The 22,734-nt window shown below is 53.9% G+C and overlaps 1 protein-coding gene across 1 annotated transcript in view; it reads right to left on the bottom strand.

Moving 5' to 3' along the window:
* Window positions 1–22,734, bottom strand: part of EPHA8 (EPH receptor A8) — a 45,597-nt gene that overhangs the window by 8,952 nt on the left and 13,911 nt on the right. Inside the window, exons 3-10 of the mRNA XM_062626333.1 lie at window positions 17,665–18,328; window positions 5,168–5,323; window positions 3,846–4,181; window positions 2,233–2,357; window positions 1,897–2,059; window positions 1,351–1,447; window positions 815–882; window positions 198–323 (exon numbers count right to left, since the gene is read on the bottom strand). Of these exons, the coding sequence (XP_062482317.1) occupies window positions 198–323; window positions 815–882; window positions 1,351–1,447; window positions 1,897–2,059; window positions 2,233–2,357; window positions 3,846–4,181; window positions 5,168–5,323; window positions 17,665–18,328 (1,735 nt within the window). The remainder of the gene's footprint in view (window positions 1–197; window positions 324–814; window positions 883–1,350; window positions 1,448–1,896; window positions 2,060–2,232; window positions 2,358–3,845; window positions 4,182–5,167; window positions 5,324–17,664; window positions 18,329–22,734) is intronic.

The following is a 22,734-nucleotide window of genomic DNA, read 5'->3' as shown; positions in this document are numbered from 1 at the left end:
TCCAAGGAGCTTATTTCATGCATCAGAAAAGCTCCCACTCTCCCCCTGATTTTGGTCTCTAACAGGATATGGAGCAGATGAAGCCCTGGGTGAGCATCGTGCTGGTGCTGTGCAGCTGCTGTGGTCCCAGCGCAACCTCAGGCTGAATTTCCCTCATCAGATGTGATGCTAAGAGGCAGCCTGGCCCAGGGACTCACCAGACCCAATGACCTTCTCGATCTTGATCCGGGAGGCCTCAATTTCACGGGTGAGCTCATGCACAGCTTGGCAGGGGTCCTCATACATGTGAGGGTCCACATAGAACTTGGACTCGGGGAACTTCACTGCCAGGTTTCAAAGGGGAGAAAGGAGATAAGCTCTTTCAGGCAGCTCTGCTAAGAAGTGGGGGCACCCAGAAGCTGGGTAGGGGATGTGCAAGGGTTGACATGCTGAGGAGCCACAGAGGTTGCAGCCACAAGGGAACTTAAGGCACTCTTTGGCACAGCAGTGTCCTCAGAGCAGTGCAGAACCCAGCTGCCCAGGTCTCCTCAATGTGATTGTCCCCCTCCATCAAGCCACCACTCTTCTGGCCTGCTGCTATTTGGGATGAGCCACCACAGTCCCATCTCACGCTGTGCAACCCCTCAAACCCCATCACCAGGGTGTCCCTGGGATCAGAGCCCCTGTTTAGCTCTCTTAGACACATGCCCAGAAGCAGTCAGTGGTCAAAACCCTTCCCCCTGGGAACCACAGCAGTTCCAGGGGGTATGGTCCAGACCCCTGCCCATCCACAGGGTCCTTCACACCCCAGAGGCAGCAGCGGGGAGGGTCCTACCTTGCCCATTCTGATAATGCATCTTCTCCTCATCGGAGTCCTGGAAAGCCTTGCTGTACCCGCAGTGCCTGCCATGGGGACACACAGGTCAGAAGAGGTGCTCTTGTCCCTTGCTCCCACCAGCAGCCCAAAGGCAGGGTGGAAGGCAGTGTGGGCCAGGGCTGTAGGCAGCCTGGGAGGATCTACCCTAAGCCCATCCAGTCAGCCCTCGTACTGGCAGTGGTGCTGGTTCTGCTATTGCTGTGGTTATTGCTGTCACTACTGCTACTCAGTCTGCTGACATGGAATCATAGAATCAACCAGGTTGGAAAAGATCTTTATCCCAGGATTGCCAATGAGGGGAAGGTCTGGAGACTGGCTCTGCCTCAGGGAACATGGAGGCAGGGTGACCCCTAAATGAAGTCTCTTGGTTGCTTATTAACTCCTGAGCTATGGATGCTCTGGACAAGTTGAGAAGAGAAAAGCTGTGCTCAAGATCCCCCACAGCTCCAGCCCTGCTTGGTGACAAGCCACACTGACCTCCAGGAAACACTTACCTCTTCTTGCAGATTAAGACCACCAGCAATGCGACAAGGCCAGTGATGAGCGTGAGGCAGATCCAGACAATTGTCATTGTGTCGTACCGGAGAGAAACTGGAAGAAGCAGGGTGGGAAGGAGGTGAGCTAGAGTGTGAAGACTCTACTGGGCTCAGGAACCTACTTAACCCAACGGGGTTCTAGTCTTCATCATCCATGCAACCCCAGCTTTGGGGCTGTCCCAGTGTACAGGGACCATTTACACATGGGAAAACCAAGCATAGACGTGGGGAAGCCATGGTGATACAGCAAACCAGCACAGAGTGGGGTCTGGAGCCTCAGGACCTCACCATGTCTTCCTTGCCTTAATTGCTATGTCCTTCTTTCTTATATATAAGCACATCTCAGCAGGGCAACCTCAAGCGAGCCCTGCAAGCTCCAACCCCAGATGTGCCTCCTGCCTTCCTCCCTATGCGGCAGAGGCGCAGTGGCCACGGAGAAGGTCATCGCCGTTCCCCAAGCTCCCTGCCCCACACTTCCCACACCCCACAAGCGCAGTCGCTCACCTGGCTTCCCCGTCTCCACCTCCACGGTCTGACTGAACCTCCTGCAGCCCGCGGACGTGCGAGCCCGGACCTGGAAGATGTAGCGGGTTGCAGGCTTGAGCCCAGAGATGGTGGCAGAGGTACCCTTGGATTTCAGAGTCGAGTAGCTCTGCATTTCCTTGTCCTGGTGAAAAACAACCCCCCAAAACCTTACTGCATCAACACAGCAACCACAAAGCCTTCCAAGACAGTCCTTCGCGCAAGGCTGGCTGACAGCAGCAATTGTTATCAGGATTTAAACCAAGCCCCTGTCTGAACCGTGATGGAACCGGTTTGTGGCAGCAAGTTCTGCGTTACCTTCTCATAGTACTTGATCTCATACTCCAGGATGATGCCGTTGGGCTGGTCTGGCTCTTGCCACAGCAGGGTGACGCTGTTCTGGCCTGTGCTCTCCTGGTGGACCACCATGACCTGGGATGGGGCTGGGGATGCAGATGGCAGGGTGTTAGGTGCCTACTGGCTGGGCATGGTGGGGGTGGCCAGACACAACTGCAGGAGCCCCATGCAGGACTCCTGGTTTAAGCCATATTTCTGTTTTAATTAAAGCCATAGAATCATAAATTGCAGAATCAAGCAGATTGGAAAAGACCTTTAAGATCATCAAGTCCAACGTCACCCCAGGGCTGCCAAGACCACCAAAAGACCAAAAGAGGCCACAGGGTCTGCAGTGGGGTACTCAGGGACTGAAAGGCAGCAGCTGTAGCCCTTTGGGCTGCCTCCTGTGAAGAGCAGAAATCACTGCTGGGACACAAGACCCCAGGGAGCTGGGACAGGGTGGGATGATGGGAATCTGCCCCAGAGCATCACTGCTGCACCCGCTCCTGTCCTGCTCAGGGGCTGGGTGACAAGGGTGCTCAGCACCAGCATGGGCAGGGCGCCCCATGCAGCATGGCTGGGTCCCTCACCCCCTCAAGGTGGGCAGGATGCTCTGTGGTGTGGAGCTGGAGCAGGCACAAACCTCAACTTCAATCACTACCAAATTCCCAACCCCGCTGCTTTTGCAGTGTCTGCTCAGCATCCACTTCCCAGCAGAGAGGCTGAAATCATAGAACCATAGAACCATAGAATGGTTTGGATGGGAAGGGACCTTCAAAGCTCATCTAGTTCCAACCCCCCTGCAACGACAGGGACATCTAGATCAGGTTGTCCAGAAACACATCCACCCTGGCCTCAAATGTCTGCAGGGATGGAGCATCATCACCTCTCTGGGCATCCTGTGCCCGTTTTTTACCACCCTCACTGTAAAGAATTTCTTCCCCACATCCAACCTGAATCTCTCTTTTTCAGTCTAAAACCAACACCCCTCATTCTATTACAACGAGCCTCTCTCTCTTCTTTGAAGACCTCGGAATGTGCCTTCCACCTCAAACTATTCTATGATTTCCTGGGGAAAAAGCAATTCAAATCAAGGGCTTTGCAAAGATGAGACAGGCATGAGAGAGACTTTCCCCAGCCGCTGTCACCTGCCAGGGCCTGGCGCTGGTGTGAGCTAAGAGCAGAGCATGAACTGCTGCTTGGCCCTTTGGGAAGGGACAGAAGGCTGGAGGAACAGCCTGAAAGATTCATGCTCCACTTAATGTTCCTGTCAACAAACAAGTGTTCTCCGTGCCCCCTGTCTCCTGCAGAAAAGGAGCCTCTACCAGCAGCCGCAGGCTGAAGCGGAGGGAAAGGAGGATGAAAAGGGATCCTGTGAAGCAGAGAACCACTGCTGCCTTGGGCAGCAGCTTGTCTCCAGCCCATCCTGGCTCCCTGAATCCACCTCCTACAGCAGAGAGGATAGGACCCTCATCTCCAGGGTGTCCCTTGCCCATCACCGAACCAGCCCTTGGCTGATACTGGTGGGAGCAGCATCAGAGCAACATCATCAGCATCACCCACAAAGGTGGAGGCGAAGCCTCTGCTCCTCCTACCTGCCTGGTTTGTCGTGATGTTGGCAACTGCAGCTCTCCTGGACTCCAGGCTGAGGTCAGAGACGCCGTTGACGGCCTCCACCCAAAAGGAGTAGTTGGTGTGGGCCAGGAGGTTGGTCACGGTCAGCGCGCCCTTCACCAGGCTCATCTGCTGGGGCACGAAGCGGATCCCGCTGCCGCACGCCTCGCACTGCCCGGCATGGCCCGCGCAGCGCCTGCAGACCACGTTGTACACGATGTCAGCGCGGCCCCCCTTGTCCAGGGGGGGCCCCCACTCCAGTGTCACCGAGGTGCCGTTGACGCTGGAGATCAGGTTCACGGGAGCAGAGGGGGGGCCTGGGGAAGAAGCGGAGGTTCAGGCTGAGTGGGGGCTGCAAAGCATGGGACCAATGGAGGGATGCGCCTTGGGCGTGATGCTGCTGTCGTGGGCACGTTGCAAAGGTGCTGGCATTTGGACCAAATGATGCTGCAGGGGAGTGCTGCCCAGAGTGGGGAATGCTCCACAGACAGGTCTCAGGTTAAAGTGCCATGGAAGTGAGATGCTCTGGATCATGATGCCAAATGCCCGGCAGGAAAGAGCTGTTTGTTTGGGGGGAAGCAGGAAGCAGTGGGGATGCATAAAGTCTTTTGGGGGAAGAGCCAAGGTGTGGATGGGCTGAACAGTGGAGAACAGGACCTGCTCATCTAAAGGGAAGGGTAAACTGGTATTTCCTGGGGAGTTTAACAACCTTGGGCGGGTATTCCCTAGGGAAACACAAGTCAGATGTCACTGACATGTCTTTCACCCTGGCATCAGCTAGTAGCCATCCACCCTTCTTCCCCCCTGGACCAGCTACAGAGAGGAGGAGGGCTCCTGGGATATTCTTGTTCCCTTTTAACAGTACTGAACCCCTTAAAGGAGCCCATTGCAGAGACTTGAGCTGAAACCATACAACACACCTTAGTGCCAGTGTCCAGGAGAGCACAGCAACAATTGTGCTGTCCTTTGGGTCTGATCGCCCTCACCATTTGTGCAAAGGAGAGCAGCCAGCAAGTGGCTGGTGTGTGAGCAGGGCCAGCTTGCTGGAGGAGCCATGGTCTCACCCTACTCCATCACAGGGGAGACCCTTGGGAAAGGAGCAGGGGTGTCTGGAGAGCAGCAGGATGAGGATGAGACACAGGGCATTGAGGGAGTGTAGCAAAGGGGGGCTCAGCTCACGTGTCAAGGGGAGACCCAGTGCTGAACGGCTGCCACAGTGCCTTGTGCGGCACGCACAGGGGCAGGGGGGCATCATCTGCAGGGTCTGCGCCTGCCCATGGATGGTTCATGTTGGGGTACTCACGTGTGCAGGCAGCCGAGGGGGGGTCCTGCAGGGCCCGGTAGAAGCTGCTGTCGCAGCGGCACACGCGGGCGGCCCGGCTCTCCGAGTGGCTGTGCAAGGGGCACTTGGCACAGAGCTGGTCCCCGGGGGATGACTTGTAGAAGCCCAGCTGGCAGGCTGCGGAGGAGGGAAGGGTCAGGGGGATGCGCCTGCACGAGGAGCATCCCCCAGCTCAGCACATCCCAGCAGCACGAACCTGGACCGGGCTCTCACCCCCATCCAGTGCATGGGAAACCAGCCCTGTGAAGACTGCTCTTGTCTCTCTCCCAGGCTGTGCTACTGCCATCCTGGTACCGGTTCCCCACTGTTTCACAGGCAGACCTGGGTGTCTTTGCTTTGGTTGACCTGCCTGTAAAGCTGGAGGTGCTTCCCTCCTGCCTGCTGCCCAGAACCCTCCCTGATGCAGCTCAGGGCCATTGCCTGGCCTCGGGACAGGGAGCGCTGCAAAGAACAAACCAGGCAGCACTGGAAATCACCTCGCTATTATACGAGCCATAATCTGTGCGGTGCAGTGTTCCTTAACTGGAGCTGCCCCACTGCTTGTTCTGGGTGTGCCCAGCAGCATCCATGGCAAGGGTTTCATGAAGTGAAAGCTCCACTCCTGGGACATGGTGGGTCTTGTCCTCTGACCCTGGTGCGCTGCTACACAGAGCAGTAAGTTTCCTTCATAGACTCCCAGCCTGGTTTGGGTTGAAGGGACCTTACAGCTCATCCCATTCCAGAGGCAGGGACACCGAGCCCTTGCTCCAAGACCCTGTGTCCAACCTGGCCTTGAGCACTGCCAGGGATGGGGCAGCCGCATCTCCTCTGGACAAATGTCTTCCTTGCACAAAACAAAGGGAAAACGCCCTCTTTTGTTTCACCTTGCAGCAAGCTCTCAGCGCACACTGAGGTCTGTGGAGGGACAGCAAAGCCAAGCGAGCCAGGCTGAGTTTCTTCTGACAACACCTCCCGTCTCCGGTGGCTCTGCCTCATGCTGGGGCTGGGGCTGCGAGGCAGGAGCACACGCTCATCCCACACCCGCGATGGCATCAGCCTGCTCCATCCCAACCCCAGCTCTCACAGCAGCCCCCCCGGGTGAATCATTTGTCACACAAACAAACAGCTCGTCTCTCGTTAGGAAAATCGATTAGTTCCATAGTGACATGCGGCGCGTCAAGTGCCTGCCTAGGCGTGGAAGGATCTGCCCTCTTCCGCACATTTCCATTCCAAGTAAAGAAAAACCAGGCTCTGCCTGGGTCCCTGTTTTCATCAAGCATTTCTAGGACCAGTTCCAGTGACTCAAGCGCTATTCCTGGCTCTGACTCATCTCAGTTTTCCCTCCCGAGGTGGTAATACCTTCAGCCCCCGTCGCCAACTCTGCATTCAGCCTCAATTTTTGCTTCCAAACATGTAGAAGGGTTTTGTTTGTGATCCAGCATCCTTGGTGGTCTTGGCCCCTCCGTGCTGTCTGTTTGTTCTGCTTCTAGGTGCTGATTTGTTTTCTTATTAACAACACTCCTTCCCCTGCCACAGATCTCCCTGTGCTATCAGCATATTTCACAGATCACACGCTGCACAGTCATACAGCAGACTCTATAACTGAGCTACTTCGAGCTATAGCAGCTGAAGGCTGAGCTTCATCCACATGCATCCCTGGTGCCTTGCTGGTCTCTCGTTACTGTCATCAGTTTCTGTGGCACTGGGCACTGAATGCTACCTTATAGATAGGGGAGCAAGAGCAGCAGCAGGATGTACACACGCTGCATGTGCCAGAGATGTTGGTGTCACAGGTTGGTGTCATGTCTTGGTACAGCAGGCTGGAAAAGCGAAGCCCAGCCATTGCAGAGTTTGCTCCTAAATTCCTGCTCCTCCGTTTCCTAAAGGGCTTAACGGCAAGGAACAGAAATGCCCAAACTGGGGATGCAAGGGAAGGCAGATGTGACTTAGGGGGGAAATCGATGCAGCTCAGGGCTGACTTTGCTCCCCGGCCTTCCTGACACGTTTCATCTCCCCAGGAGCATCCATCAGAAGAGCAGAGGACACAGGGCAGGCAGACCTGGAGAGGAGCTTTGCGGTCCCCAGCCACTGCACCAAGGACAGCCCAAGACATTTGCCACGCTCTGGTGCTGACTGGTTCTCCTGATGCCACACACTGACAGGGCCAGGGACTCCTTGCCTGTGATGACACAGCCCCACTGCCCATGCTTGGCAGTGTAAATGTCAGGATTCGTTGCCTTCAACCTGTGTGAATCCTCCTTGGTCCTGCAAACCCTTGTCATCTCTACCCATGCAGCAACCAGCAACCAGAGACTCTTGATTCAATTCCCCCCTCCCAAATAGTTAATTAAGGGCAGAGAAATCAGTGCTACATCAAGTATGGAGAGACGGGGGAAGGATGAGAACATGAAGCACAGCGGATTTGTAACAAGCAGTTGTAAAGCAGATCTGTACCAAGCAGTTGTAATCACTTAGCATTCAATGCTGTAAAAATAAACCCTGTTAATTACCCGTAGCAATGATTCACAATTATTTTGGATTCACTCAAGGGGAAAATGATCCTAAATGACAAATTACAGGTGAATTCGTGCACCAGGGCAGAGCCGTTGGGAGCCTGGACAGCATGAGAACATGGGGAGGCCTCGAGAGCAACTGGGGCTGGGGCAGGCACTGCTCTGGATGGGGTCATGCACCAATGTGTGCCTCAATGCTCGCTTTGGATGGGAGCAGGACACACGTGCTAAGCCCTTCATAAGCACAGGAGAGGGCACCAGCTTGGAACCTGCACAAGATATGAAATCCCTACAGGGTGACAGGAATGTCCTGCTCTGGATTGAGCTCTCTCACGCCAGGCCAGTGCCATGTGGAAAACCAGGACCTCCTGGCTTAGCTCCGATAAAAGCAAACCAGCAGAGAAGTGGCCAGTGAGACAAATTCAAACACCCCATGTCTAAAATCACAGTGCTCCACAGTTACGGTTGCAGCACGCACTGAAACCACCAAAACCTGAAGCCACTACGGAAGGGTTGTCCTGCCGTCTGCACTGCACCCAGCTCGTCCCGCCTGCCCTCCCAGGAGCCCTGCAGAAGGTGGAGATTTCTCATTTTTAATTATTTCATGCGATTTATACCCTAAATCTGTGCCTAAGGGCCCTGCCGCTTTGCGGACCACCAGAAGTCCTGCTACCAGCATCTTCCTTCTGTCCCCAGTGCCACCTTCCTGTAAAACCCAGCCAAGGCTCTGTCTGTCCTCGCAGTTTCATCTCACGATGTGCTTTCACAGTGCACACGGGACAGCAGCGACCTCCGCTTGCAGCCCAGCTCAAGACTGGCACATCCACCCTGCTGGTCCCAGTGTCACAGGCAGAACCTACAAAACCCAGCACAAACCTGTGCTTGGCAGAGCACACCTCCAGCTCTCTGTCACCTAAGTGGGTCCTCAGTTATCAATACCACTGATCCCTCCACCCTGTGCAGCACATCTTGCCTGTTTTTACCAGCCTAACAGGCTCACTCCCCCCTGCATTGCCTGCCCAAGGCAGCCTGAAGCTGCGAGCACGGGGAGGGCTCTGCCAGCCATCTGTACTTCAGTCCATTTGCTTCCCTCCCTCCCCGTCCTCTGGGGACAGGACAACATCTGTTAATAAGCTGGCAGAGCTCGGGAGATGATGGATGAACCTGTCGAGGATGCGCTATCTGGGAACGAGCCGCTCTTCTCATGCTGAAGTCACCGTCTGGGACTAGCGCTCTGCAGGTGGCCCTGGTGGGACCACCGAGGGCTGCTGCTGTGAGGCTCTGCTCCATCCTCAGCCTGGGAGGTTTGGGCAGGGTGAGGGCACGGTTGAGAGGGTGCCATGTGGGACTGATGGTACCAATTGCCCCCTTCTCTGACCCTGCAATGAAGCTCAGCATCAGCAACCACCAGAAGAGCAGCCAGGTACCTCCCTTTGGCAGTGCTGGGAAGAGATAGAGAGAGGAGTAAGCGTATCATAGCCACTGTGACAGCCAGAGACAGGCACCAGTCCTGGAGGCCTCCAGGTTGCAGGAGAAGCTAGCACAGAAAATCCCAGCTCCTTTCAATCCAGTTTCAGCATGATGCCACCAATCTCAGCTCCCACATGACACAGACACTGAAACAGCAGAGTGTTATTCACAGTCATGTCTTAAAAAGAGGCATCTGCCTCATTGTGCCAAGCCTTGTATTTCTGCAAGGCTGTACTCTCCCCTTTCTCTGCAGTCCCAGGTCAGCTCAGGGTCTCTCACCACCTTGGTCTGTGGTCTTGGAGGGGTGTTTTGGGGCTGTTTGTGTCAGGCAGACTCTTGGTCCTGATATCATGCATCGCCCCACAGCCCTGCTGATGCTCTGTGCATCCTTTGTGTGCTGCTTGCCTCTGTCTCACCCGCCTGCAGTCACTGCCTTGTCTCCAGCCCCTGAGCACCACCTTACAGCCCTTCACACATCCCAGTTCCCACCATGTGGCCCCTTTGTACAGCTCACAACCCTTCCCACACCCAGTACTACCTTGCAACCCATCACACCACTAGTACATACCAGCACTTGTCTGACATCACCCCCTCGCTGCTTGGTCCTTCTTCCCACAGTCCAATCCATCTCACACTCCTTTGAAGCACTAAGCATTGCAGAAGAGGGAATGAGGGCAGTTTTCACCCACGAAGTGGAGTAATTCCACTTGTAGCACTGGGCAAACTGGAACCATTGATGGTGCAGACTGGCTGCATCCCAAACCAGACATCTACACAGCATTGCTATATTGAAATCAGCAGTTCTTGCCACATGCCTTGAATTCAGTCCTGTTGAAATCACCGCTGACTCCATCCTGATCCTCTTCCCTACACCTGCATCCAAATCCCAGTTTGCTATGGGCACTGCTTTGCTGCCTGGTGCAGACACCCTTCTGGAGTCAGGGGGATGCTGTGCAGGGGTCATGTAGGTGAGACAGCCCAGCATGCTCTCAGAGCAAATGCACTTCATAAAGCTTCCGTGGGAGATGCTACAGCTTGAAGGAGTCAGCCAGAAACAAGCAGCCTAATGCTAGAACTAGAAAAAGAGCTGTTTCCAAACTCAGCCTTCTCAGAGGGTTTTAGACAGGATTATCCAAGACTTCGGAAGAACCCCACAGTTTTCACCAGACTGAAACCAAACACAGAAAATGCTGGATTCAGAAAGGAGCAGGGCTGAACGGAGCCACCCCTGTAGAAGAGGGTGTTGGAGGTAACCCTGTACCCCTGCTGCAAGGCCTCAGGAAGCAAAGATGCATAAATGAAGAAAGGTCACACAGAACACCAAGAACCTAACCCCAGCCCCTGCAGGAACTGTTATGCAGCTTTAGAGGCTATGTGAGCCCTCCCACCACATGCATACAGCTCCGGATACCCACAGGGGCTGAGCTTTAAGATGAGAGTGCCCACAGCAGGAGCAAGTGAAGGGCATCACACGATGCTGGATGGATGCAAACCATCCAGGTTTTGGGCCCTTTTATTCTTCATAGGGAAGTGTCAGCAGCAGCATCTTGTCTTCAGGAAGGGGAAGAAGCGGTCACACAAGGAGCACTGTTGTGTGTGGGATCTCATGCCAAGTATGGAGCAAACTTTTGTCGCTGTGTGGGACGAGGAGCCAGATTCCCTGGAAGTGTTCAAACCACAAAGAAACCCCACATTTCCAAACAGGTGAAGGTCTTTGAATGCTGCCAGACCCATCCATCACAGCCCAGTTGCTCTTCGGCACCTCTTGTAGGGGCTACAGAGACCACTAAGCACAAATGAAACTTGTTTCATCCCCATGGATGCCCTGACCTCCAGTCTAGCATCACTCTCACCCTTCATCTACATCAGCTGTGAAACACAGCAAACTCAGAGGGAAAGTGGCAAGCAATAAAATACGGGATAAACCCCATTTTGTTCTGTTGGTGGGGAAAGGGCAGCTGTGAAGTCATCTCTGTCCTTTTTGTTTGTGCCTAACCAGTAAAAATACAGGATTGTTTTAAGTGTTGGGGCTGCTTCATTTTGTTTTCCTTGTACGTACAATTGGCCACTTGCTTGAGGGACTGAAGGTGCTGGAGATGCTGAGACTACCTTGCCCTGCTCCAGCACACTCACTGAGCTCAACTAGCCATGCACACACAGCCCAGCAGCCCTGGGATCCAAACAGATCAACTAACATCCAGGTTTGGGGCTACAAACTGGTACGAGGCAAGTGCGAATCCAAGGATCCCATCCCAGAGCTGGATATAATCCCACAAGGAAAGATTTCCTAACGCCCAGCCCAAACTGTGCAAGCAGTTTGTGTCTCTGACACATCTTCTTCGCAGTCTGTTCCCATCTGGTCTAACACCAGGATCTTGGATAGTCCTGGCTTATGTGGTCTGGAAAACAAACTGGTTTTGGCTCTTATTGGTTTTTGGGGGTTCTTTTTAGGGATGCAGGGCTTTGCATGGGATAAGCAGAGGCGATTTAATCTCACCAGCTGATATTGCCTGTATTTGACGAAGCAGCTGACTGGCTTGCAAGCCAGCAATGAGAATCTTGTGAATCACTATGTTTCTTTGATTTTCCTGCCTGGCATCTCAGAGAGGATATGTGCAGAACTCCCATAGCTCCTCTTTGGAGCTATCACTGCTCATGCCCTTGAAAGGTTTGTTTTGGGAGGCTCACAGCAGAATCCCTCTGTGGTGGGCACTCAGGGCAATGGTGCAGTCTGGCTCTTGGTGTGACAAGCTGGTACCCTGCCAATGGGCAGAGGAGAGTCTGAGCAGGCATCACTGAGCCTGCGGTTCAGGACTGGCATATGAGCACTGGGACTTGCATGGAAAATCTCCATGAAATCCACACCCATTTTGCAAGGAAATGAGGAAAGTATTCCAAGATGTTTGTCTGGATTTACAATTGGAAGGTATATTGACATACGTTTGTCTGTCACATAAACTTCCAGGCAGGACCTAAGGGTGATGGAGCCCAGCCTGGTGATGGGTGCATTGAAATCTCAGGTTTTCTGGTTGACACAGGTATGTGTGACCCCCAGGCACGCTCCTGGGAGCTCTCTGTAGCTCAGAGCCAGGAAAAATGGGGTTTGCTTGGAGTCAGCACAGCAAGAGCAGTCTCCTGTTTCCAGCCAAGCAGCCTGTAGGGGCTGTTTCACATGAAGACACCACACAACAAGCTCGAGGTTCCTCTGTGGTGTTCTTGCCCAGGAGGGGAAATAAAGTCACTGTTACCAGGAAAGGAAGAGAGAAGCCTGAGGCTTCTCTGGCTTAGAAAGGGATCTGGAGTTCGGGGAAAGAAGAGAATGGAGCAAGGCTCTGATGGGCTCCCTTAACCCCCTAGCACATTATTCTTCCCCCCTGCATGCTTCTCCACCCCTTCTGCACTGAGGGAAGGGAGCACAGGCTGTGGTCTCCCTGGGTAGGTACCCAGGGACAATCAGTGCACTGGGCAAAGGGTTCTGTCCCCTCATGGCCAAGCCCAAGGGGAACAGGTCGTATGCCTCCACCGTTCCTCCCCTTCCAACACCAGCATCTGGACCACATCTGTTCACGCAGCTGCAAAGGTTTGCTGCTGTGGCTGCAGGCCATTGCCCAGCACAGCTGGAGTCCATGTGTCAGACCTGGCTTCACCTGCCAATGCCTTCACCTGTGTCATCTTGTCCCCTGGGGTGTTTAGGGCTTGCCCTGTCCCTGTGTTGTGTCCAGCCAGCACAGTACATCAGTGACATGATGCACATAGATGGAGCCTTCCCTCCTCTCACACCGTACAGCTCCGCTCCCTCCCTGCCCCACCAGCTGGAAAGTCAGCCCCCACTGACTTCCTTCATAAAGGTCCATGGAGACAAAACTGTACTCACAAACACATAATTACCAAGCTGGGTATTTTCTCCTCTTAATTAGCAATGCCGTGGTGCTTTAATTGCTCGATTAAAGTTGCCCACAAGGAAGGTTTAAGGTACATTAAATTTGCTGATTGGTTCATCAGCATGAATCCCACCAACTGGAAAAAATTATCTGCCTCCCAGATTGCTAACCAGACTCTCCAGATCCATTTCCACCAGCCATGTGCCACAGAAGACACAAGGAGGCCAGCAGCAGAGGGGTTTGTCCATGAGGAGCCAGCAGATCTCCTATTCCCACCTCTCCCTCAGTTTGGGAAGGGTCCCAGTAGTGACAATCTCCCTCTCTTCTCCTTGTTTAGAGGACACGACCATTTCTTCCGCTCAAGCAGAGCTGGGTGAAGTCTACCCCAGGGCCAAATCCTCATTCGGGGCTCCCCTATTTGGAAGCTGGGCTCACTCAGCCCTGGCAGGCTATAAACACCCTCCTCAGCTGCAAATGGGCTGATGAAACAGCAATCACCTACCTGTTGCTCCCTCATCGCTGCTTTCCAGCCAAGCTGAAGCGCCAGAGTACAGCAGAGGGAAAGCAGCCAGCAGGTTAAGATGCCTGCTCCCGGCCTCCTGAAACCCATGGATATATCACAGAGACACTCTTTGGGAATCGATGCAAAGGGTTAACCAATGTACAGGGGGGTTAGGGTTAAGGCACTTGCCTGACAACGTTACTGCTCGTTCCTGCTTATCGTACTCTCTGTGTATGCTAGAACAAGACATGAGGACATGGCTCTTGTTAGGAGGTAGGGACCATGACGTGGTTCCCGTCCTTTGGACTCCCAGGCCTGCTGAAATTGGCTCTGTGGTTTGGACAATGCCCAAGCCTCCAGGGAGGGGTAAAAAGTTCAGGCTCGAGGAAGACTCGTTTACTTCACCTTGAGACCCTCACCCACGACCACGAGGAGGCACTGCGCAAGCGCAAAGGACCTTTTAGCTCATTATAATACGAAGCTGGGATAGGACATGAATATGTATAGGCGTGTTGTGTAACCTCATGCATATGTATAACTTTAGAGGATAAATGTAGAGGAAAACAACGCTGAGGTGCGCATGCCTTTGGAGGAGCGATCCCACATGCGCCTCGGCGCTGACTAAAGCATACCTACTTTACAACTTTAACAAGTTGTGGAGTCTATCTGCGTGTCAGAATGGCATTTCTGCCAAAGGCTCATCCCCCCACTCTGACAATAAGGAAGAGTCTGTCCATGGAATGACGCAGGTCTGCCCCAGAATGCTGACCCTGACGCAAGGATCATGGCCTTAAAGGGTAGCCCTCCCCAGAGAGGGTCTGGCCAGGGCAGGCAGGAGGGTTGTGGATGCAGGGATACTGTCCTCACCTGCCAGAGCCTCCCTCCGCCTCTCCATCCAACCCCAGGATGTGGAACACTTGTTCTGGGTCTCAGCCTCATGGATCCTTGAGGAGGTGGCTTTCATTCCCACAGAAGCAGAACCAGGGTTAAAGTGCTTCCCTCGCTCATTACTTTAATTGCACTGACCTTATTGAGATGGGTCTCTATTTGTCCTGTACAGCAGCTGCATACAAATAAGGTGGATTATGCTGATTGTCTTCTTATCTGATAAAATGCGAGGACAGATCCCCTTTACTTATGCTATCGCTTATTCTGCTATTTAGGCAGAGCAGTTGCTATTTGCTGTGGTTAAGCGATACTAATGTGTCTTGCTGTGGAGTGATGCGTTTCAAGGAGGAAAGAGCTGGCTGTGTATGATGGGGGTGAGGGAACCAAAGTCCTTCAGACCCTTGACTAAGGTGGGGAAGAGTGAGTGGGGCAGCAGGGCTGAGCTGCCCTGGGACAGAGACCCTGAGGGGTTTCATTCTTGGGGTGGCTGTGGCAGAAGATTCCATGGGACTGGAAGTGGGAATTGTAGGGGTTGGCAGACTCCAGGACCCCAATGGCAGTTGTGGCCACTCATGTGCAGCACTGGTGCAGTCGAAAAGGGGGTCCTGTGCATCTGTAGATCAATCAGGCAGAGGCATGAGGCACACACAGGGGGGACAAATGCCTTGTGTGATACAGAGCTGTGACACATCTGATGCCAGGCGAGCTGGCAGCCTTAGCGTGGTCCTCTCTCCAGTCCCATGGAAACTGCCCCTCACATCCTTGCTGCATACACCAGGACATCCCAATAAGGTGAAACGTGTGGATCCTGATGGAGTAAAAGAAAGGAGTCAGAGATCCCAGCAACCGCCCTCCTGCCCAGCCTTTGCTTAAGCATCCAAGGTGCTGGCTGACAGTAAAGGGGACGAGAGGCAGAGAAGTTCCCCAAGTCCTTCCTCATCCTCCACCATGTCCCACCTCACCCCATCCTTCCCAGCTCTGTGGCACAGCCTTCCTTCTCCTCTGAAGGGCTGGGAACAGCTCGGGCCATGATCTGGTTTCCAGAGCTCTCTTCCTTCACTCTGGCAGGTCCTTAGAAAAATGAGCATTGAAGAGGAGGGGGAGAAACCTCCACAGTTCAAACATCTTTAGCTCTGCCAAATAAGGCGTCTGGCTGTGAAAGGCGGAAGGAAATTAACTTGGAATCACATTTTAAACACTGCCATGGAGGCAAAGCATCTTCTCTCTAATTTCACACACACACACACCCCCCCCCCAAGCAAAAAAATGAATTTCCTTGATATTTATAGAAAAATTATTAGGGCCACAAGGAGTGATTTATATCGGCTCATCCCTGTGATGGAGAATGAAAATTGCCAGCCACTGGAATCCTGCTTTTTGTCCACCTGACAATTAAAACAGCTAATTTCCAACCCCGGCAGATCCGCTGGGGTTATAAATCACCCTGGAAAGGCACTTTTCACCATGAAAAATGCACTTTGCCCCAGTCAAGCACGAGAAGCTTAGATTGAAGATTTGCATCTGCTTGCTTTTGTGTGTGAATACATGTACTCCTGCTCCAAAGGAGATGCCAAGGAAGAGGTGTTGAGCTATCCAACTCATTGTGCTGTATGAACGGGAAAGGGAAAGCAGGAGTGTGAGACAACACCGAGGTCAGAGAAAGTCCAGTGCCATTTCTGTCCTGTTTCTGATGCCACAAGCCCTGGAGATTTTCACCAGAGAGCATTCCCAGTTGAGCAGCATGAGCTGACACTGGCACAGGGTGCCCAGAGAAGCTGTGGCTGCTCCATCCCTGGCAGTGTTCAGGGCAAGGGTGGACAGGGCTTGGAGCAAGCTGCTCTAGTGGAAGGTGCCCCTGTCCCTGCCTTTAAAGATGACCTTTAAGGTGCCTTCCAGCTGCAACCATTCTATGATTCTATGAACTCACAGCTCCTTGCAGTCAGGCTGGGTCCCACACCAGTGCCCCTTTCATGCACACTCTTGACCATGGGACAAGATAGAATCATAGAATCATAGAATGGTTTGGGTTGGAAAGGACCTTAAGCTCATCCAGTTCCAACCCCCCTGCCACAGGCAGGGACACCTCACACTAAACCATCTCACCCAAGGCTCTGTCCAACCTGGCCTTGAACACCGCCAGGGATGGAGCATCCACAGCTTCCTTGGGCAACCCATTCCAGTGCCTCAGCACCCTCACAGGAAAGAATCCTTTATAAATTATCAGAGCTATCGCAGGATGACTCCCAAACCAACGGTTGCAGGCAGGAGTTTCGTATAGAAGCATTTATTCTGCCTGTCCTTTCCTCTCTCATAGCTGGGGACCCTCTGGGGCTGGTGTGGGTCCCAGCAGCCCCTGGATCCATTCCCATCCAGCATCGGACATCCCGACCTTGCATCAAGTCTCCCTAAGACAAATGTTCCACTTGGCGTTTCCATGAAAGGCAAACAAAGGCCCCGCACTCTTATTTGTGCTGCTCCCCTAAAGGCATCCCATAAAGAAACCGAGAGCAAACAGATCCGTGCAGAGGGCTCTCCCAGGGAGCCCGTGCTCTGTACACACACATCCCTGTGCCTGATGCATGGCTGCCGCTGGTCACCCCGCTTCCTTATCACAGTTTGCACAGTCGGCAGCTTGAAGTCTGCCCAGCGGCACAGGGGGTCCCCAGGAAGGCTCCTGGCACCCCCAGGCTGAAGAGCTCTGAGCGGCCCCGGGGAGCCGTGATGGATGGAGGCAATAACCTTGTCTCATGAAAGCTCCATGGTTTTCTGTTTGCTTTCCTCTCGTTCAAACCCTCTGCCAAAGGGAAGCGAGTGGTGGGGCAGTTTGGAGAAGTCAAGTGATGCTTTGCTGGTGTGCTGAGGGCACCGGGATGGGAGCTCTGGACCACTGTGCTCTGTGGTAGGAAAAGATGGAGCCAGGGCAGTCCCTGTCCCGATGCCAGCTCCCACTGCAAAACCAGTCCCCATCCTGAAGCCCTGTGCACCAGGATGTGTTATGGTCAGGCTCACAGGAGCTCCCAAGGAGCTTCCTGGTGGTACCCGCAACACATTTGGGAAGCATGAAGATGGTCAGCAAAGGCTTGGGCAGCCCTTCGTCTCCACAGAGGATGGCTGTCCAAGTTTGTGTGAGTGGGTTTCTGCCCTCAACCCATCCCCAAGGAGTTGAAAGCCCCTTGCAGCCATCCCTCCCCTCGCAGGCATTGCTAGCAAGAAGCAGAGACTCACCCATGCAGGAATCCCTCTGCTCCTCATAGCCAGCGCTGCAGACGCACTTCCCAATGGGCACCAACCATTCTCCCTCGGCGCTGCAGTACATTTTGGGGGTGTCCCTCTCCTCCGAATGGCCCACACACTCTCCCCGCACTTCCACCAAGGAGGACGAGTCCGCCCCAGTCACAGCCTCGGAGAAGGACGCCAAGTTCCTCACTGTTGCCGGGCACTTCTTGTAGTACACCCGCACTGAAACGATGGCGATGCAAGCGCCTATGTCCTGGAATGCCAAGTAGAAACCCCTCTTGCTCAATGGCCCCACGCCCCGCACCTCCGTGTTCAACTTCAGGCGCCTCACCCCCAGGTCCACGTTGGTGAAGCTCTCATCGGCTGCGATGGTGTCGATCTTCATGAACTGACTCTCGCGGGTGCTGGTACCCAAGTCCCGGTCGGACTCCAGGTAGTAGAGGTTGAAGGTCTCCTTGCAGGTGCCCAGCACACCCGGCATGCTGTTACAGTCCCGCAGTGTGAATTTAATCTCTGCATAGACCCGCCGCGCTCCGTCCCGTTGAACCCAGTTGGTCCGTAGCCAGTTGTTCTGGTTGGGGGTCATGACATTGCAGACCTGGTAGGTGTGGATGGGGCTAAAAAACTCATCCATTTCATTGATCGAATCCCACTGTGGGACAGAGAGAGAACACGTCATTCCAGGTGTCCTCCAACACCGGGAGAGCACAGGGCAGGCAGGAGTCTGTGCCATCACCCACTCTGGGATGAGATCCCTCTGCTCCTGCAGCTGCCTCTGGACAAGAGGTCACTACTGTCACAGGCCAAAAGACAGTGAGGATGAGCAGGCTGTACCCAGCACTAATCTGGGCAGGAACTTTCCCAGCCCACACTGATGAAGAGCTAAGTACACAGTGCACCCCTGAACGCACAAGTCTGATCTGATGGCACAAACGGATGGCAGTGTGTGCTTGGGAGAGCTCCAAACCCTCCAGACCATGCCTGCAGGTCTCTTGGTGCTCAACCTGTCATTCACAGCAGCAGTAGGAAGGCACGTGGATCTCTTCTGGCTCATGCAACCTCCATGCACAAACTAAAGAGGCTGCATTCCAGCTGGAGAGTGAGTTTTAGGTGCTTACCATGAGGAGAAGGGGAAGCATGTGGTGAACACAAGGCTTCCAGCAAGAAGCTCAGCTTCCCCAGCCATGGAGAGGAGCCCACAGAAGGTGCTGTGACACACAGGATACGCTCCTGCCGCTTGGCTGAGGGGTACAGGGATGCTCTGAAGGGTGGCAGCAGGGATGCTCTTTGCCATGCCCTGTCATGGGAGGGGAGCTGGACCAGGTGACCTTCAAAGGTCCCTTCCAACCCAAACTCTTCTATGATTCTATGTACTTACAGCTTCCCTCTGCAACAAACGTAGGGACTAGAGCTCTCTAGGTGTGTCCAACAAAATATGAGGCTATTGTATGCACCAAAATGCCTTGGCCTCCAGCTAGAGTGGATGCTTTGGGTCTCCAGACATTCACTTCTCTCCCAAATCTGGCAGAGGAGATGGTTTTCCTGCCTCTGGTGTCTGCACACCCCTGTGGCACTGCCAGAGCTGGCAGCATCCTCATGGCTGGCAGAGAGCAGGGAGCTAAATGTCCGTCTCCAAGTACTGTCAATGGTTGGCATCAGCCACAGGGAAGAACTTGGAGGATTTGCTTTTCATAGAATCCCAGACTGGTTTGTGCTGGAAGGGACCTTAAGATGATCCAGTTCCAACCCCTGCCACGGGCAGGGACCCCTTCCACTGGAGCAGCTTGCTCCAAGCCCCTGTGTCCAACCTGCCCTTGAACACTGCCAGGGATGGGGCAGCCACAGCTTCTCTGGGCACCCTGTGCCAGCGCCTCAGCACCCTCACAGGGAAGAGCTTCTGCCTTATCTCCAACCTGAACTTCCCCTGTTTCAGTTTGAACCCATCACCCCTTCTCCTATTGCTACATTCCCTGATGAAGAGCCCCTCTCCGACATCCTTGTACCCCCCTTCAGATACTGAAGCTTCTCTGGGGTCTCCACGCAGCTTCTCTTCTCCAGGCTGAGCAGCCCCAATGTTCTCAGCCTGTCTTCATCCTGAAGGTGCTGTAGCATAACTCTTTCAAACCGAGTGCTTTTTTGCACAGTGCCTGGACCGTCAGCTCTTTCCCAGGGTTGTATGCAGCACCTTGGGATCCCAAAAGGCCTGCCTGTACCACCGACCTACAGGGCAAGTGCTCTGCCATCGGTGGAAACGTGTGGAGGGGGACAGGCCACCCAAACTGGTGGCTCAGATGCCACAGGAGCATCTTCCCAGAGTGCCATAAGGCAACACGGATCCCACAAGCTGTGACATCCCTAGAGGGGATGGAGGGTTCTACTTCAGGCATCCCTTGTTTCACCCTAATGACAGGCTCTTATAGGTGGGGAGAGGAGTCTCTGATGCTGGGTGCCATCGGTCCAGGAGCACAGGCTCTGTGCACACCCCCAGCCTCCCGCATCGCCTGCTCTCGGCCCACAGTTTGAAGTGGTTTTTGTTAGAGGAAGCTCAGCCTGGCCCCCGTCAGTGCAATAAGATCCCCCAGCGAGACGGAAATGAGGACATCATAATTACTGTGGTGAGCGCACGGGCTGGGGGGGTACACGGGACATGATTGCATCTGTATGCAGGGGTTTGCCTAATGGCTTAAATTAAAGTCAACACCAGCTATGTAATATTTGCCAGATATATGGAAGGCGAAAGATGCAAACACCAGATATCTGGGCAGCTGAGCAAGGTCTTACAAGTCTCCCAGGGCTGGTGTGGTGCAGCAGAATGGGGAAGAGGAGGAGTGGAAGAGGTGAACACACAAGGAGAGAACACATCCAGCAGCTGCTCAGCATCCCACCACCCTTTGGTGACCACAGAGGGAACCAAGGGACGGGGTCTTCCCCACCCTGGGATGGCTTCCTTGAGGGATGCCTGGCACAGCAAAGCTGCTGCCCCTGAGACATCCAGCACCGTCCTTCCTCCCGTGAGCAAGCACTGAGCTGCAGCACCTCCCTGGGAGCTGCCTGGTCCCTCGCTCTGTCACTGGGAGAGAAAAAGAGAAGGATGTTATTGCACCTATAAATCAGTAGTGGGAGGCCTTAATGGAGATAATCCTCATGAAATCAGTCACTGCTGTGGCTAAGGAGGGATTTGTCAGGCAGTTAACTACCCTGAGCTTCACTGCAGGTGATTAACTCCTGGTAGTGACCAGTGTCTGGGGAATTAGCAATAACCCAGCATGTACAGAATGAGCTCTGGGAGATGAGCCTTTAACTCAATTACTAATCTAAATCTTTATTTTTCCAACGTTCCATTCCTACCCCTCTCTTTCTTTCAGAGAAGAGGAGTTTCATCACTGCTTACCCTGTAACCTGCTGGTGCTCCTGGATCCAGGCAGAGGCTCTGGATGGGAAGAGAAACCCCTTTACCAGAAGCAGAAGGGCAGAGGTGGGGATGCACAAACCACCTCTGAAGGTCTTTCCTGGTGTTCCCACCAACATAGCCAACATGGAGCGTGCCAGGCACTGGGGCAGCTCCCTGGGGGGCAGATGCCCAGCAGCTCTCTGGGCTGACCCCAGCCCATGCAGTGAGAGGGATGCTATGGGGCCAGGCCACAGAGGTGCTGGTGGGGGGGGCAGATGGAGAGGTCACGGGCAGCATGGGGAGCCTTCCTCCAGAACTCAAGGTGCTCCTATTGTAATTAGCTCTTGCAAGGCATCAACCAAGCTCTTTAGATACCCTGAGTCTGAACAAAATCATTTCCTGTTTGACTTTGTAAATCAAAGTAGACGATACAATAATTATTAATAATATGTTGACTTATCTCATCAGCGTTTTAATTAGTCAGTAGAAAAGCAATTTGCAAAGGGGCCGATCAGGCTCCCTCTGATCCAGCGGGTCACGTGCCAAGCAAGGAGAGGGGAGAGAAGGGCACTGGGGTGTTTTACTGGGGAGAGCTGGGAAACCGGCGGCACAGAAGGGGAAGGGGCAGCCTCTTTGACAGCACTGATAAGAGTTTAATTTTCAGCGCAAAGGGAATTGTTCTGGGGATGGAGCGAGCTGCAAAGCTCCCGGGAGCCCTTTGAAGTTATAATTGAGAGGAGCCGCAGCCTGCGGGACAGGGATGCTGCTGGTGACCCTTCCACTTCCTGCACGCGTCTCCGTGGTGGAGGTGAGGGGGGGATGCAATTAAACCCCTGAGCAGCAATTACAGCCAATTACCCCTCAGTTAATCGTCTGGCAAGAGGAAATGTCAAAACAGACCACACATGCCTCCCTGATGGCTTGACACTCCCTAGGGTCCATGGTGCTGCTGACCCCCACTGAGCCCGCTGCTCCCTGCCCTTTGCTCCTCTGCTCTTGGTGGCCACAGCAAACCCAGAGAGGGGCAAGTTCACTTTTCCCATCGATGAGATGAAAGCATCAGGACTTTGCAAGTGCCTCTCTTCCAGCTTTGTGCTGCTGCTGGTTTGAACTGTTGGCTTGCTGCACAGGCAGCAAACAGCCCAGAAGAGGAAAGCTCTGAGGCTGCCGCCTTTCCTCTGGCATCCCCAGCAGCCCCAGAGAGGTGGGGCAGAACCATAGGGCAGGCTATAGGGCACTAAAGACTGAGCTAGAGGACACAAGCTCCTCAGAATGGGGACTGGGGCTCTGTGTTGTTTAGTGTCATTAAAGACCCATGCAGAGCTACCCACCTCCCCACTGTCACCCATGTCATGGCCCCAGGCTCAGGCAGGGCAGCGGAATGGAGATGTGGGTGAAGCAAAAACGAGCATGACTTTAGCTGAGGAACAGGGTCAGCAACGCCGACCTCTGAACGTGCATCAGGCCACTCCAGGACACCGGGATTTGGCAGCAGGTTTGGGATGAGATGGCAGCAGCGGTGTGACAGGATAGGGATGGACACGACCGAGCACAACCTGTGAAGAGGACAGTGTCTCCCTCATCCAGCAATGGCAGAAGAAGGAAACCAAAGCCAAGCAAACCCACATAGCGATGGGTTTTTTAACAGCGAACTGTTAACAGCATCA

This window comes from Pezoporus occidentalis, unplaced genomic scaffold (assembly GCF_034315485.1).
Source record: "Pezoporus occidentalis ecotype Australia unplaced genomic scaffold, CSIRO_AGI_Poc_V1 ctg290, whole genome shotgun sequence".
Lineage (NCBI taxonomy): Eukaryota > Metazoa > Chordata > Aves > Psittaciformes > Psittacidae > Pezoporus > Pezoporus occidentalis.
The sequence above is the reverse complement of the archived record's forward strand: the minus strand, read 5'-3'. Positions and strand labels throughout refer to the sequence as shown.